Source organism: Arachis ipaensis, chromosome B6, assembly GCF_059453495.1.
Source record: "Arachis ipaensis isolate K30076 ecotype BB chromosome B6, ASM5945349v1, whole genome shotgun sequence".
NCBI lineage: Eukaryota > Viridiplantae > Streptophyta > Magnoliopsida > Fabales > Fabaceae > Arachis > Arachis ipaensis.
Genome location: NC_142441.1, coordinates 142146076 through 142158555, shown reverse-complemented (window position 1 = coordinate 142158555; position 12480 = coordinate 142146076). Strand labels below are relative to the sequence as shown.

The window sequence follows — 12480 nt, the reverse complement described above, 5'->3', positions numbered from 1 at the left end:
AATAATATTTTATAATCATAAATTTTTTGAATTTAATACAACATTATCATCGTGTATTTCAAGTCTAAATCGAAAAGGATATATGAGAATAAATAGTTGCTAGAATTGGAGTGACAATATTTAGTTACTCTTAATTAATTAAGCTAAATAAATGGGAAATAATGTTAGGCTAATGTTAATTAAGCTATAACATTCAATGTGTAAATCAAATTTTAATTTTATATATAATAAAAAATAGATAATATATGTAAAAATCAACTATCTATATAAAAATACAAATAGCTTTATATTTATATAATTATACTCAAATTTTATGTTCAGTATAATTAATTTAGAATTAAATTTATAATCAAATACTATAAAAAATATAGTCGAACTCATTCATTTTTATAATAAAACTTCACATTATTGAAAGCAATATTATTTTATTCTCCAACAGCCTAAAATAAAAATCCTCAACAAATTTGATTTTCCTTGTTTTACTTTACTTTCTAGTTTCTACTTCCTTTTTCTTTCCCTTTCGTCCAAACAAAGTCTATACCTTTTGTCATGGGAAAGACATTTCCGCAAATGGACAAACAGAAGGTTAGTTTGTAATAAACAGCACCAAGCGGGGGCCATTTATTGATACAACCATTTTTTTAAAAAAATTCACTAACAAATTAAATTGTTCTAAAGACTAAATATTTATTTTTAAAAAATAATTAATATATTTAAAATTTTAATTTTAATATAATATAAAATATTTTATATAATTATATTTATTTTTATAAATAACTATTTAATTAATATAAAATGACGTATAAAACTATTTACCTCGACAATGCATCGTATTAAATTCTACATTTAATACTATTAAACATTTAAATTTTTTTACTCTATTTAATGTTTACAAAATACGAAAAAGCGAGTCGGCATTCAGCAGGCACTAATCAGAAATGATATTAAACAAAGAATTTTATTACATATTTTTTTAGTTTGGGATAATATAAAAGGGTTCGTCATCCATGGCGGTGACTCTGATTCTCACACGCATCTTATTTCTCTGCTAAAATCAAACCCCCCTAAAAAAACAAAAATCCTCGAAGCACCCTCGCCGGACGTCGACCGCAACTTAGCGGCGCAGATTCAAACCGGAACCGCGGGCTGATGGCGTTGGCGGTTGAGATTAGAAGTTGAAGAAACGGTGCGTTTTGGTGTTGGTGGCGTATTCGTAGAAAGGGTTTAGGAAGTGGAAAAAAAAATGAACGGGAATAGAGGATTGAGCAGTTTGGAGATGGAATACATTCGAAGGCACCATAACCATGAGCCTGGAGAGAATCAGTGCAGCTCGGTTCTCGTTAAGCATATCAAAGCACCGCTTCATCAGGTCTTTACTTTTTTCTTTTCTTTTCTTTTCTTTTTGTGTTGTTTATTATTCTGTGTGTATGTGGTTGGGTTTACTTGTTGAGGTTAGATTTTGGATGGTCTTTTAACTGTTTATGGCTTAATTTTTTGCATGCATCACTGTGTTCGAATTAGAAGATACTTCTTAGTTAAAACCACGAGGACTTGGTATAGTGGTTATCTCATTAGGTCCCTTGATTAGTGGTGGGGTGTTCGATCCCCGACTCTTGTGAATCGAGATCATTCCATGCCGAGGGGATTAGTTGATTTGCGCAGCAGGGGGTTGTGGGAAATAAGTAGAGAAAATTGAGATTAAATGCATAAAACATGAAATTGTTGCAAGATTTAAATCGTAAAGTCATTCGACTTGGTAAAAATTTTGTAAAATAGATTCACTCATTTAAAATTGTAATATTGTACAGTGTTGAATTGAGATTCTAGCTACTATGGTTCTTCGATGCTTAGGTGGTTTGGTTAAGAGCAGTTGAAATTGAACTTCTTTGGGTTGTTTTTCGGTTATGGACTTACGGTTGACTTACATCTCATTAACATTTGATCTGCCACATAAATGTTTGATAAATATGCCATTCTTTTCAAGTGTTGTTTTAACTAATTTTCTACATTGAGAAATCCATGTATCTGGAGTTCTGGACATGGTTCCGCCTGGATACACTGATTTGTCAATGTACCATCTTAGTAAAAGCGATATTTAGTTGACACTTGACACAGAAACAGTGAAAGAACGAACACAGAGTAGCTATTTGAGATCTTCTCGTCATTGTGGTAGATAGCTATGGTTTGAATTAATTAATGTGCTTCTTTCTTTATTTCAAGTACCACAGGAGTATTGATTCCTAGTTGTTCGTACACATTGTGATTCAAACTTTTGTGCGTTGAGTGGAATGTATGATTTTTTGTTTTTTATCTTTTATGGGTTAACCAGTGACACACCCCTTAGGTTGAAGCCCCATTTGGAATTAGTTAGCTATTAGGGGTTGCTAGGAGTTAGTTAGTTACTTGATTTATACTATGAATCAGCTCTTTTTTTATCTTTTGTATTTGATAAGATTAGAATTGAATAATCAAATTATCAAGTCATTTGAATTCCTACTAGAGTTAGCAACCGACTAGAAAAGGTTGTATAAAGCCAAAGAGGCGAGGGGTGGTGGTTCGGGTGTAGGGAGTGGAGACACGGGTCCAGGGCTGGGATTGTTTCATTATCTGAGCCATTACCACCTTGTTGTGAGGTTACAAATTGAAGCCGTTTTTCCCTCCCTCTCTATTTTGTCTTCTTTGCTAGTATGCAGTTTGTTGTGCATCTTGACTATACTTTCATTTTTGGCAAAAGCTACTGTGATTGAGACTGTTCCAATGATTCTGCCCTGATGGCACTCATTTTGTCGTCGTGAAATTTTGTTTATTTGTTATGCATAGACTTGCTTTCTCTAGGTATGGTCATTGGTGAGGAGGTTTGATCAGCCGCAGAAGTACAAGCCATTCATCAGCAGATGTGTTGTAAGAGGAAACCTTGAGATTGGAAGTGTGAGGGAAGTTAATGTTAAGTCAGGACTTCCTGCCACTACAAGCACAGAAAGATTAGAGCTTCTTGATGACAATGAGCATGTCCTCAGCATCAGGATTGTTGGTGGTGATCATAGACTTAGGGTATGAATATATCATTATAAGAAATTGGCTTTTTCTTGTTTCCTTTTTCCCTCAAGATTTTGCACTCTATATGTGAGCTTATTCTACCGAGAAACTGTTTGTCTCCCTTAAATTTTTTTCTTTCGCTGCAATTCGATTTATATTTTATGTTCAATATCTTGTGAGAGATTTGCAAATTGTGTGTATATTTGTGAGGTTGTCATAGGAAGGGATGACCCGGGGGGGTTGGTTTGTAAATTTGTCTTGATTGCCTATGGCCATTTTCTTCAATGGAGTTTTCTGTGATGGCGATTTTTCAACACAAACCATGCTGGAATAGCCAGGCTTCTTTTGAATCGATTTATATTTCAAGTGATGCTTTCATGAATAAACAACAGAGAATGGCTGTTGTGGTTCTTTGAAATCACAGTTTTACTGTAAATTTTGATTAGGACAATGAAGTTCTTAATAAATTCCTTGGTTGCTGGTTCGAGCTTCTATCCTACATTTAATAATGTATATAGTATGCATGTTTCTACTGTTGTTGCTTAGGAAGTTAGCCAATTAGGTTTCTTGACAAACTAGAGTCACGTGTGTTTCTTATTGATCATTCTAAGATGTTCTGCTTTATATCTTCCAGAACTACTCATCCATCATGTCGCTTCACCCAGAAGTTATTGATGGAAGGCCAGGTACACTAGTTATTGAATCTTTTGTGGTGGATGTACCTGAGGGAAACACCAAGGATGACACATGCTACTTTGTTGAAGCCTTAATTAAGTGCAATCTCAAATCACTTGCTGATGTATCGGAAGGGCTTGCTGTGCAAGACTGCACTGAACCGATTGATCGAAGTACGAGATGATGAGTAGGAAGTTATGGAGAACTTGGCTGCCATGAATGAAGCTTCATGGGCTATCCTATACCGGAGGCTTAGGAGACAGACTGGCGATGATGGTGTTGCTTCCGATATGTTATAGTGTAGCTGGGTTTGCTTGTTTGTTTTTCTTTTTTCTTTTTGTTTGGGCCTTTTTTTTTTGTTTGCACCATTGGTTATGCTCCTTATATATATATATATGCTGGTTCTATGTTTATTAGTTAAAGAACAGAATGTTGGGGTGACTGAATACTGTGCTTTAACAGGTTCAAATGCTGGTGATTCTTGGAGAATGTTCTTTTTCTGTATATAGGTGGTGGTGAAAAATGGTTTGTAAAATTGTTTTGATTGGTCGGTTGTAGTTTCTAGCTGCAATAAAAATTAAGAATCTAGAGATAATATTCAATTTGACCCTATTCAATTTGACCCTGAAGTTTAAGTATTATAATTCATTCAATTCAGCTCCCGATATTTATAATAGTAACTTGATATTTATAATAGTAACTTGCGTTAGTTCTTGAGCTGATTTCTGTAAATGGTATATTGATTTTCTTGAGCTGATTTCTGTAAATGGTATATTGATTTTGCACGTAACTTGTTAAAATTTGGACTTCTTACTTAGATTTTAGGACTGTCAAACGGGCTAGCCCGGCCTATTTAGGCCCGGTCCATTAAGTCCGTGGGTTAAACGGGCTAATCCATTTAAGTCCGCTTTATTCGCGGGCTAGAATTTTTTAGTCTGAATCGTTTATGGTCAGCCCGATGGGTTAAACGAGTCAGTCCGTTTATTATTTTATTTTATTTTTGAAAAATATTTTTGATAAAAAAATACCACTTTTAGGTCAAAAACCATAAAAAAAGAATAGATTTTTTTTAGTTAATGGGTCAGATTTTCGGGTCGGATCGGAAGAAATATTAGCTAAAAGTGTTATTTTTTTTAAAAAAATGTGAAAAAAAAATTTAAACAGGCCACCCGTTTAGCCCGCGGACTAGTCCGTTTAACCCGTCATTTTTTTCGGGTTAATCGGGCTCAGTCCGTTTAGCCCGAAATTTAAACGGACTTAATTTTAGAAGCAAAGCCCGTCCATTTAAACGGGTAAACGGGCTGGCCCGATAGGTTTAACCCATTTTGACAGTCTTATTAGATTCTGTGTGACTAAAATTTATTAGACCTCCTATAAGTTTGATGGACTCCACAACATTTTTGTGAAGGCGATAATAACAAATTTAATGGAGTAACAATCAAGGTTTTGGAATTAGTAAATTTTGATCACATAGAACTTGGGTGAGAAATTTAAATTAACACGTTATTAATGGAGATTAGTTTAAGAGTTAATATGAGTTATGATTATAAATTCCGGGGTCTAATTTGAAGTCTATTGAAATTTTAAGAATTAAATTGAATTCAACTTCAAATTTTAGGATCAAATTGAATATTTACTCGAAAATTTTATATATGGATCATAAATTAGCCGTATTGAGTGCTATCCCATTAAAATTATTTTTTAACACTATAGAAATGTTTATAATGAACTCCTGAGAAGGATGAGGAATATTGACAAAAATGTGAACGATTTTTAATGTCTATCATAAAACAAGCATGCTATATAGAGTTTATGGACTTTAAAGAATCAGTCATCAATTAACCATCTGTATAATGATTACATTCACATATTGTCTATATTATAGTTTATTTTATAAATAATTTAATCATGATTTATAATTTATAATTACATTAGATTTATATTTGCAATTAAAATATGAATAGAAAATAAAAATGCAATGGTACTTGAATTTAGTATTCATGATAGTTTGATTATTCTGTTTAAAAAAAATTATTTAGTTTAAAAAGTTTGATTATTTAGCATATTAGCGTCTCAAATCATTATTTTGAAAAATGATCACTGAAAATTTGGCAGATAAAAGTTAATTTTGGCAACAGCTAGTCAACCACAGTCATGATGGAGCTATTATGCAGAGTTGCATGAAATAGTTTGCCATCCTTATTATCTTTTAAGCTACGTTTTAAAGGATACTCAAACAAAAAGACAGAGACTAAATTACGTCTTTTTATTATATTTAGTATAAAATATATTGAATTGAATTATGTTCAAGTATCATATTTAGTTTAAAATAAATATTAAATTGAGAGGTATATTTAAAAATAAAAATAATAAATGAGAATATTTTTAAAAAGAAATATCAATAAAATTTTAGTCTTCAGTCCTAGAAAAAAATACTACATTAAGATTTAGAAAGTCGCAAAATAACGCTAGAAGAATTGTCAAAAAAAAAAAAAAAGAAATAAAGTCAATTTTATAGTGTTTTTTATTTTGATACCTAAATTATCTAAATTATTTTCTAAAGTAAAAAAAAATTAATATTTAAAATTCATTAAATAATAACTAATTATCTTTCTTGGCAAATTAGGCACTATATTTAAGACATCTTAACAATTACCAAGAAATAAACCTTAGATTATATGGCTAATACATCTATTGTCTTATATTAACTCTTTTTACTGTTAACAAAATATAAAAGGTATTAAATATTATATTATATTTAAAGGTATTCAGGCCTAATGTGGTTAAAATATCCTTCTAAGTTAAGACTGCATGCGAGACTCGAACCAAAACAAGTACATACTAGTTCAAAAGAAAGATTGATGAGTTTTGTGCAAAATCTGAAATTAGCACCAACCAGTCAATTGTCTTAAACTCTTAAAAGAATTTTTTTTATAATTGGTCTCTCTCTTAATGTGCATCTATATTCTGTATTGCACCAACTATCATCCCATTTAAAAAATAGCAGATATTTTTATAAAGATAACTTTTATTTAAAGAGGATATTATAAACCGTAAAATAATTTGACATATTTGACGGAATATATTTGACTGAATTATTTAAGAGTTAAGACCAATATATTTTGTCTCTCGTAATTTATGGCCAAATTTGAGGCCCCAAAGAAGAAGAAATTAGTAATTTGATGTCCTTAATGAAGAATGGAAGGACCCGTTGTATTTGGCAACCTGGTAGCACGCAGAAATGAAGTGAATAAATGCAATGCTCTTGAAGGTTGTGAGTAAGGAACCATGTGAGCAGCTCCTCTTACAGTTGCAAAAGTCAACGAATTCCCATATTCTGTCACCCAACCTCCAACCTATATTCAACCCAACACCATCACACCAATCAAATCTTCTTTCATGCCCAAATACAAAATGTTTTTTCTACTCACTTTTTTTCCATAGCAAATGGACTGAGTCGAGTCAATATATGAGAAAGAGTAGATATGTTTTGAAAAGAGATAAGCTAAAAACAAATGACTTTAGTTTGCGTTTTTATTTTCTATTTTTATTTTTAATATTTTTTATTTTTAAGATTTAGTGAAAGAAAAAAAAAGAGAAAAGGACAAATAGGTCCTTGACCTTTTGTCCCGCGAACATTTTTGTCCTTAACCATTGAAAAATACTTTTAAGTCCCTGACCTTCACAAAACTTGGACGGATCAGTCCCTCCGTCCAAATGACTTCGCCAGGGACTGATCCGTCCAAATGTCTCCGTCAGGGACTGATCCGTCCAAGTTTTGTGAAGGTCAGGAACTTAAAAGTATTTTTCAATAGTCAGGGACAAAAATGTCCGCGAGGCAAAAAGTCAGAGACCTATTTGTCCTTTTCTCAAAGAAAAAATAGTTTAAAAAATAAAAATCATGTTTTCTCTTTTTTATCAAAATTCCAAAAAAAAAACATAACAGAAAATAAAAATGCAAATTAAATACACAAAATTTTGGAGTGCATTTGGTTAATGTCCCAAGGCAGTAGAGAAGGGGAAAGGGGGATAAATGACGCTTGATACTTTGATTGATAGAGGTATTTGACTTACTGAAAGAGAAGGTATAAGAAATCAACTTTTAGTTAATTAAAATTAACCAACTTTTCTTTAGGGTTTATAATTTATTGTCTAGAATTAAAGATTTATCAATTAGAATTTAGAATTTAAAATAAACAAAATAATTTTAAAAAATTTGACTGATATTAGCTGAAAAAATTGGTTCCTTGGCATTACTAATGAAATTACATTCCCAAAATGTCACTTTTTTCTTCTAATATTCCCATTTGACCTCTTTAAAATATTCTTATTTTAATTTCTGTCTAATATAATGAAACACAATATTTGTTGAGGAGAGATTTGAATGCTAATAGAATAACATAGCTAACACTTAACTTCTACTAACTAACTTTGGCGCCATATGCATATGGCTTATGAAATGCTTGAAACTGAAAAAGAAACAGCTTACATACCTGGCCTTTGTGGAACCAAGCTCCATAAGGAACTGTAACCTTCAGGTGTAATTCGTGAGCTAGCTCACGAATTAGCATTCGAGATCCCAACAACGGCACAACCGAATCTTGGTCGCCACTGTCATCATTTGACCATCAACAATTAGACCAAATTTTTTTTTTTTTACCAAAGATAGGGAAACTCGAACCCGCAATCTCTAGATGAGTATCGAGAGACTATGTCATTTGAGTGATAGCTTGTTGGCGAACAATTAAATCACAATTAAAAAACAATTATCTCTACAATTTATAATAACAGTCAGAAAATTACATATTTATATATGTTTATGCATGTTTATAGTTTCCAATAGAGAAATCAACTATCAAAACAATAAAACATTGCACATCAAAGTAATCAAACAGTTTTATAGTAGAATAATCAAACTTTTCATGAACACAAAAAATGCATGCATAACAAGAGCATTTTGAATTAAATCTACCTGAAAATCCATATTGGGATATGGTTTTGAACTATCCTTTTGAGAATTGGAAGGATGTTGATGTTACCATCAGTTTCACTATAGTTTAGAACTCTGCACACATACACACACATCAAAAATACTATGTACGCACAAAAAATCAGCCAGCAAATTAGCTACCATATATTTGTATATAAATACATATGTTGTTTAATTTATTTTCAATGTGTATTTTGTATTTTGGTGAATACAGAACACGTAGATAGTTGCTTTTCTTTTCTATTTGAGACAAGGAAATAAAGAAGTAGTTATGCTGAAGTATGTGTTACTCACTGACTACACATGGACCAGCTATAAGGAAGTTTGGTGCGATTCGCATGGAGGGCCTTCTGAACCTCAGGAAGGTTGAAGTAAAATCGCCTTTCGAAACTCATACAGACATCAACACCTACACTTATTTTCGTAGCCTGCGTTTGTGCACAGCCACGATTAGTTTAATATTAGAGATAAAATCATTCATATTTCTGTCCAATAGTTTGCGCTTTCGAGAGAGAAAGTTCATGACATGGAATTAGAGATAATATGCCTAAGAAAACTCTTTGGACCAAAAAGATGCACATTCAAGAAAATTATTTTATGAACTCATTAAAATTAAACTATTATGATAGAGACAGAAGAGAAGCATACCATTTTTTTCAATCTCAACTCTTGTTCCACAATGGATGGATAACAAACATCAAGAATCACATCATATTCATTTATATAATCTCCCACTATACTATTCGCTTCGCGTATGGCGTTGGTGCATGAATGAGAAACATTGTGAGGATTTTCATACACATAATCATCGAAGTCGCAATCATTCATAATAGCAAGTCCAACTTCATCAGAAATCATTCCATGGGACCAAAAGTATTCGTATGTTGCTGGTATATCGCGATCAAGTCTTAGAAGTGGGTTTCCAATCTAACAAGCAAAAGTAAGATGAACAAAAACTTGTCCTGAAATTATGCCTAAAGAGTAAAGATGTATCAAATGAATTGAATCTTACAGCAACCCCTTTAATGTTGAATTTGAAACCAGTTGAACGAGCATTATGATCCAGTAGAGCATTAGTTAACTGTGGTATGTAGTGTCCTGTGGAAGATTATCAGATTTATCATGAGACTAAGGCAACAGGAAACCGGAAACAATATAAGAACACGAAAACTTGGAGGCCCTTTATCTCTAAATTCTTATAAATACAATTATCTCATTTGTTAGATATATAACCATTCGTGTACCTTATGTATCAGAGCTTTTATGACCAAAAATTCTAGAACTCAATCCTTGTTACTCTATTTTTCTCAATAAAAATAAAATTTCAGCACAGGGCAAAAAATGGACTAGTGCATCATAATCCATGCTTCAAGCCGAAAGAGAGTCTCTTGCATTGCATGAGGGAATTGTATCCCTCTACCTAATAGCTTAAACTTTTAAAGGAGATGGTTTCGTGATAGGATGATAAATTGTTCTGGAGTGAAAAGATTAGATATATGAAATCTCTTTTCAAATTATCAGTTGCATAGTAATTAAACTCTAATTTTATTTGTATATCATCCTTGGACACCCTTGAAGATGTGTGAAGTCAGAAATACATTAAGAAAGAAAAAAAGAACTGCAAAGAAAATTTTAAGTGCTTTTATCAGTTGAATAAAACAATATCCAGAACCTGCATAGCTTTCTCCTGTGAGGAACAGCTCTCTTGATCTGTATGATGGGAACTTCTCGTACCATTTCAGCATGAACAAATACATATCATTGGCTGCAAAATCAAGAAATCATGTGACACAGTTCTAATCTTTAAATTAAACATTTATTTCAAACAAGAGTATTAAGAATATTAGACGAAATCGAAGAATTTGAAACAGGCAACTCCTTACCGGTGGACGCATCCCCAGCATTATAATCTGAAGTTGTATTTGAGTATGACCAACCAACTCCAGCAGGAGACTCCACAAACAGAAGGTTGGATGCTATGATTATCAAAAATTTAATATCACCAATCAATGTAGACAGAAAATCTCCATTATCATAAACTAAGACACTACTTTTGTTCTATATGTTGATACCTTTGTTCCATGACTTAGAATTTCTTCTTAGACCACGTCCATCTCCTTTAGGAAAAAAGGGTCCCAATTCAGTAAATGCACCTCCTCCAATGGAAGAACACCCTGGACCTGAACCAAAAAGGATGATGAAAACTTAGCTGAAATGATTTCATGTATTATGCATAGTGTAAGAACACTCCTTAAGACATAATAGACATAATTTCAAATACAATACTTGAAGTGTAACAACAATCAATTATGCTACGTGTACACAAAAAATCAGTTACGCAACAATCTTTGGTTTTTTATATGTGGGGACTTGAAATCTAAGAAATGAATTAATGTAAAGTATTTGATATTCCGATCGACCATATATTAGTTAATAGTCATACCAAAAAAGAAAATCAAATTTTAATAATTAAAAAAGATAATACAAATGAATACATAAAACATTTCAACAAAAAAAAAATATATGAAGATATCTGTGTATAAGTTTTATGATGGGATAAGTTGGGACATGTTTGAATAAAGAAATAAAGAAATAATAAAACTGAGTTTGGAGAAAGCTTTTGTCCTCAAGTGATTAACCAACGGGATCCGTGAAAGGTGCACAGAATGGAATCAAACAAGATATTTTATTCAACTCACAAGATAGATAGTTAGATACCACAAAAGTAATTTAAAATAAAATAAAGTGAAGCAAAGAAGAGAGAAGAAGATAAGACAAAAATAAGAAAAGAAAAAGAGAGGAGTAGCAATGCAACCTCCATTGAGCCAAAGAGTGAGGGGCTTATTGTGAGGATGAAAAGCAGCTTCAACAAAATAGTAGAAGAGGCTTCTTCCATGGTTGGAATCAATATCAACATAGCCAGCATATTGGTTGAAGTCAACTTTGGGTTGTCCAGGAAGGTTGACCACCAGATCCTCAGATGGGTACCCATTTCCTCCCAACACTCTCACTACCAAGATCAAGATCCCAACTAACCAACACCTGCTTCTGCTTCTACTTCTACTCATCTTCCAACAACAACCAATACTGCCCTTAGTTGAAACCTACCCTTTATCCATTTCCCTCTCACTTTTTTATACTTGCTCTTCTTGCTGCTTCTTTCTCAAAATGAATATTTTTTCTTTTTTTAGGTTGATTCCAAAATTAATATCTTTTGCTATGTTGATTCATCTAAAGAACTTGTCTAAATACATTAAGTTCTTGATAAGCTTAGAAAATAAAAAATGCTTATTTTCAAAAGAAAATATAAATATATATTAATGACTGAATTGTTATTTTGGCCTGTTAAAAAAAAATAATTTTGATAAAATGATCCTTTTAAAAAATGACTTTTGCCTCTTCAGATATGATTTCAATTTGAAAAAATAATTTTTTTTACAACGACAAACTTATCTATATATTATCTATTATATTATATCATTAAAATCAAATTTTTATACTTAATGATAGAACTAAAATAGAATATTTTCTACAAAGTATTTTTTAATTTATTTTTTAATCCATTAAATTTAATCAATTAAAATAAATTAATTATATTAACTAATTAATTAGATAAATTATTTTTTATTTATTTTTTTAATTCAATACATTAAATCAATTATACTAATTATTTGTATCAACTAATAAATTTAATTAATTTTTTAAAAATATTTTTATTTAAATTACTTTATTTATTAAAATGCATTAATTATAATTAATTAATTATTTCTAATATAAAA

At 31.5% G+C, this 12480-nt stretch overlaps 2 protein-coding genes across 2 annotated transcripts; one reads left to right on the top strand and one right to left on the bottom strand.

The window, feature by feature from the left end:
- The first annotated feature begins 913 nt into the window (after positions 1-913).
- On the top strand, positions 914-4313 carry LOC107605244 (abscisic acid receptor PYL8). The gene is made up of 3 exons (XM_016307048.3): positions 914-1369; positions 2836-3051; positions 3671-4313. The coding sequence occupies exons 1-3, from the start codon at positions 1244-1246 to the stop codon at positions 3893-3895; spliced, it is 567 nt and encodes a 188-aa protein (XP_016162534.1). The 5' UTR covers positions 914-1243; the 3' UTR covers positions 3896-4313.
- Positions 4314-6721: 2408 nt separating this feature from the next.
- On the bottom strand, positions 6722-12158 carry LOC107605245 (serine carboxypeptidase-like 42). The gene is made up of 10 exons (XM_016307049.3): positions 11517-12158; positions 10774-10881; positions 10585-10677; positions 10374-10466; positions 9714-9799; positions 9350-9628; positions 8996-9129; positions 8684-8776; positions 8205-8322; positions 6722-7067 (listed from the first exon to the last, which is right to left on the bottom strand). Exons 1-10 carry the CDS (start codon positions 11767-11769, stop codon positions 6900-6902), a joined length of 1425 nt encoding a protein of 474 aa, XP_016162535.1. The 5' UTR covers positions 11770-12158; the 3' UTR covers positions 6722-6899.
- Between the last annotated feature and the right edge of the window lie 322 nt (positions 12159-12480).

What these genes read in the sequence shown, in the direction of transcription:
- LOC107605244 (XM_016307048.3), top strand. Translation starts at nt 1,244, where the DNA reads ATGAACGGGAATAGAGGATTGAGCAGTTTGGAGATGGAATACATTCGA. An exon ending in TCAAAGCACCGCTTCATCAG is followed by an intron (nt 1,370 to 2,835) that starts GTCTTTACTTTT and finishes TGCTTTCTCTAG; the next exon opens with GTATGGTCATTGGTGAGGAG. An exon ending in GTGGTGATCATAGACTTAGG is followed by an intron (nt 3,052 to 3,670) that starts GTATGAATATAT and finishes TATATCTTCCAG; the next exon opens with AACTACTCATCCATCATGTC.
- LOC107605245 (XM_016307049.3), bottom strand. Translation starts at nt 11,769, where the DNA reads ATGAGTAGAAGTAGAAGCAGAAGCAGGTGTTGGTTAGTTGGGATCTTG. An exon ending in TTCTAAGTCATGGAACAAAG is followed by an intron (nt 10,678 to 10,773) that starts GTATCAACATAT and finishes TGATAATCATAG; the next exon opens with CATCCAACCTTCTGTTTGTG. An exon ending in AGCTGGTCCATGTGTAGTCA is followed by an intron (nt 8,777 to 8,995) that starts GTGAGTAACACA and finishes GTATGTGTGCAG; the next exon opens with AGTTCTAAACTATAGTGAAA.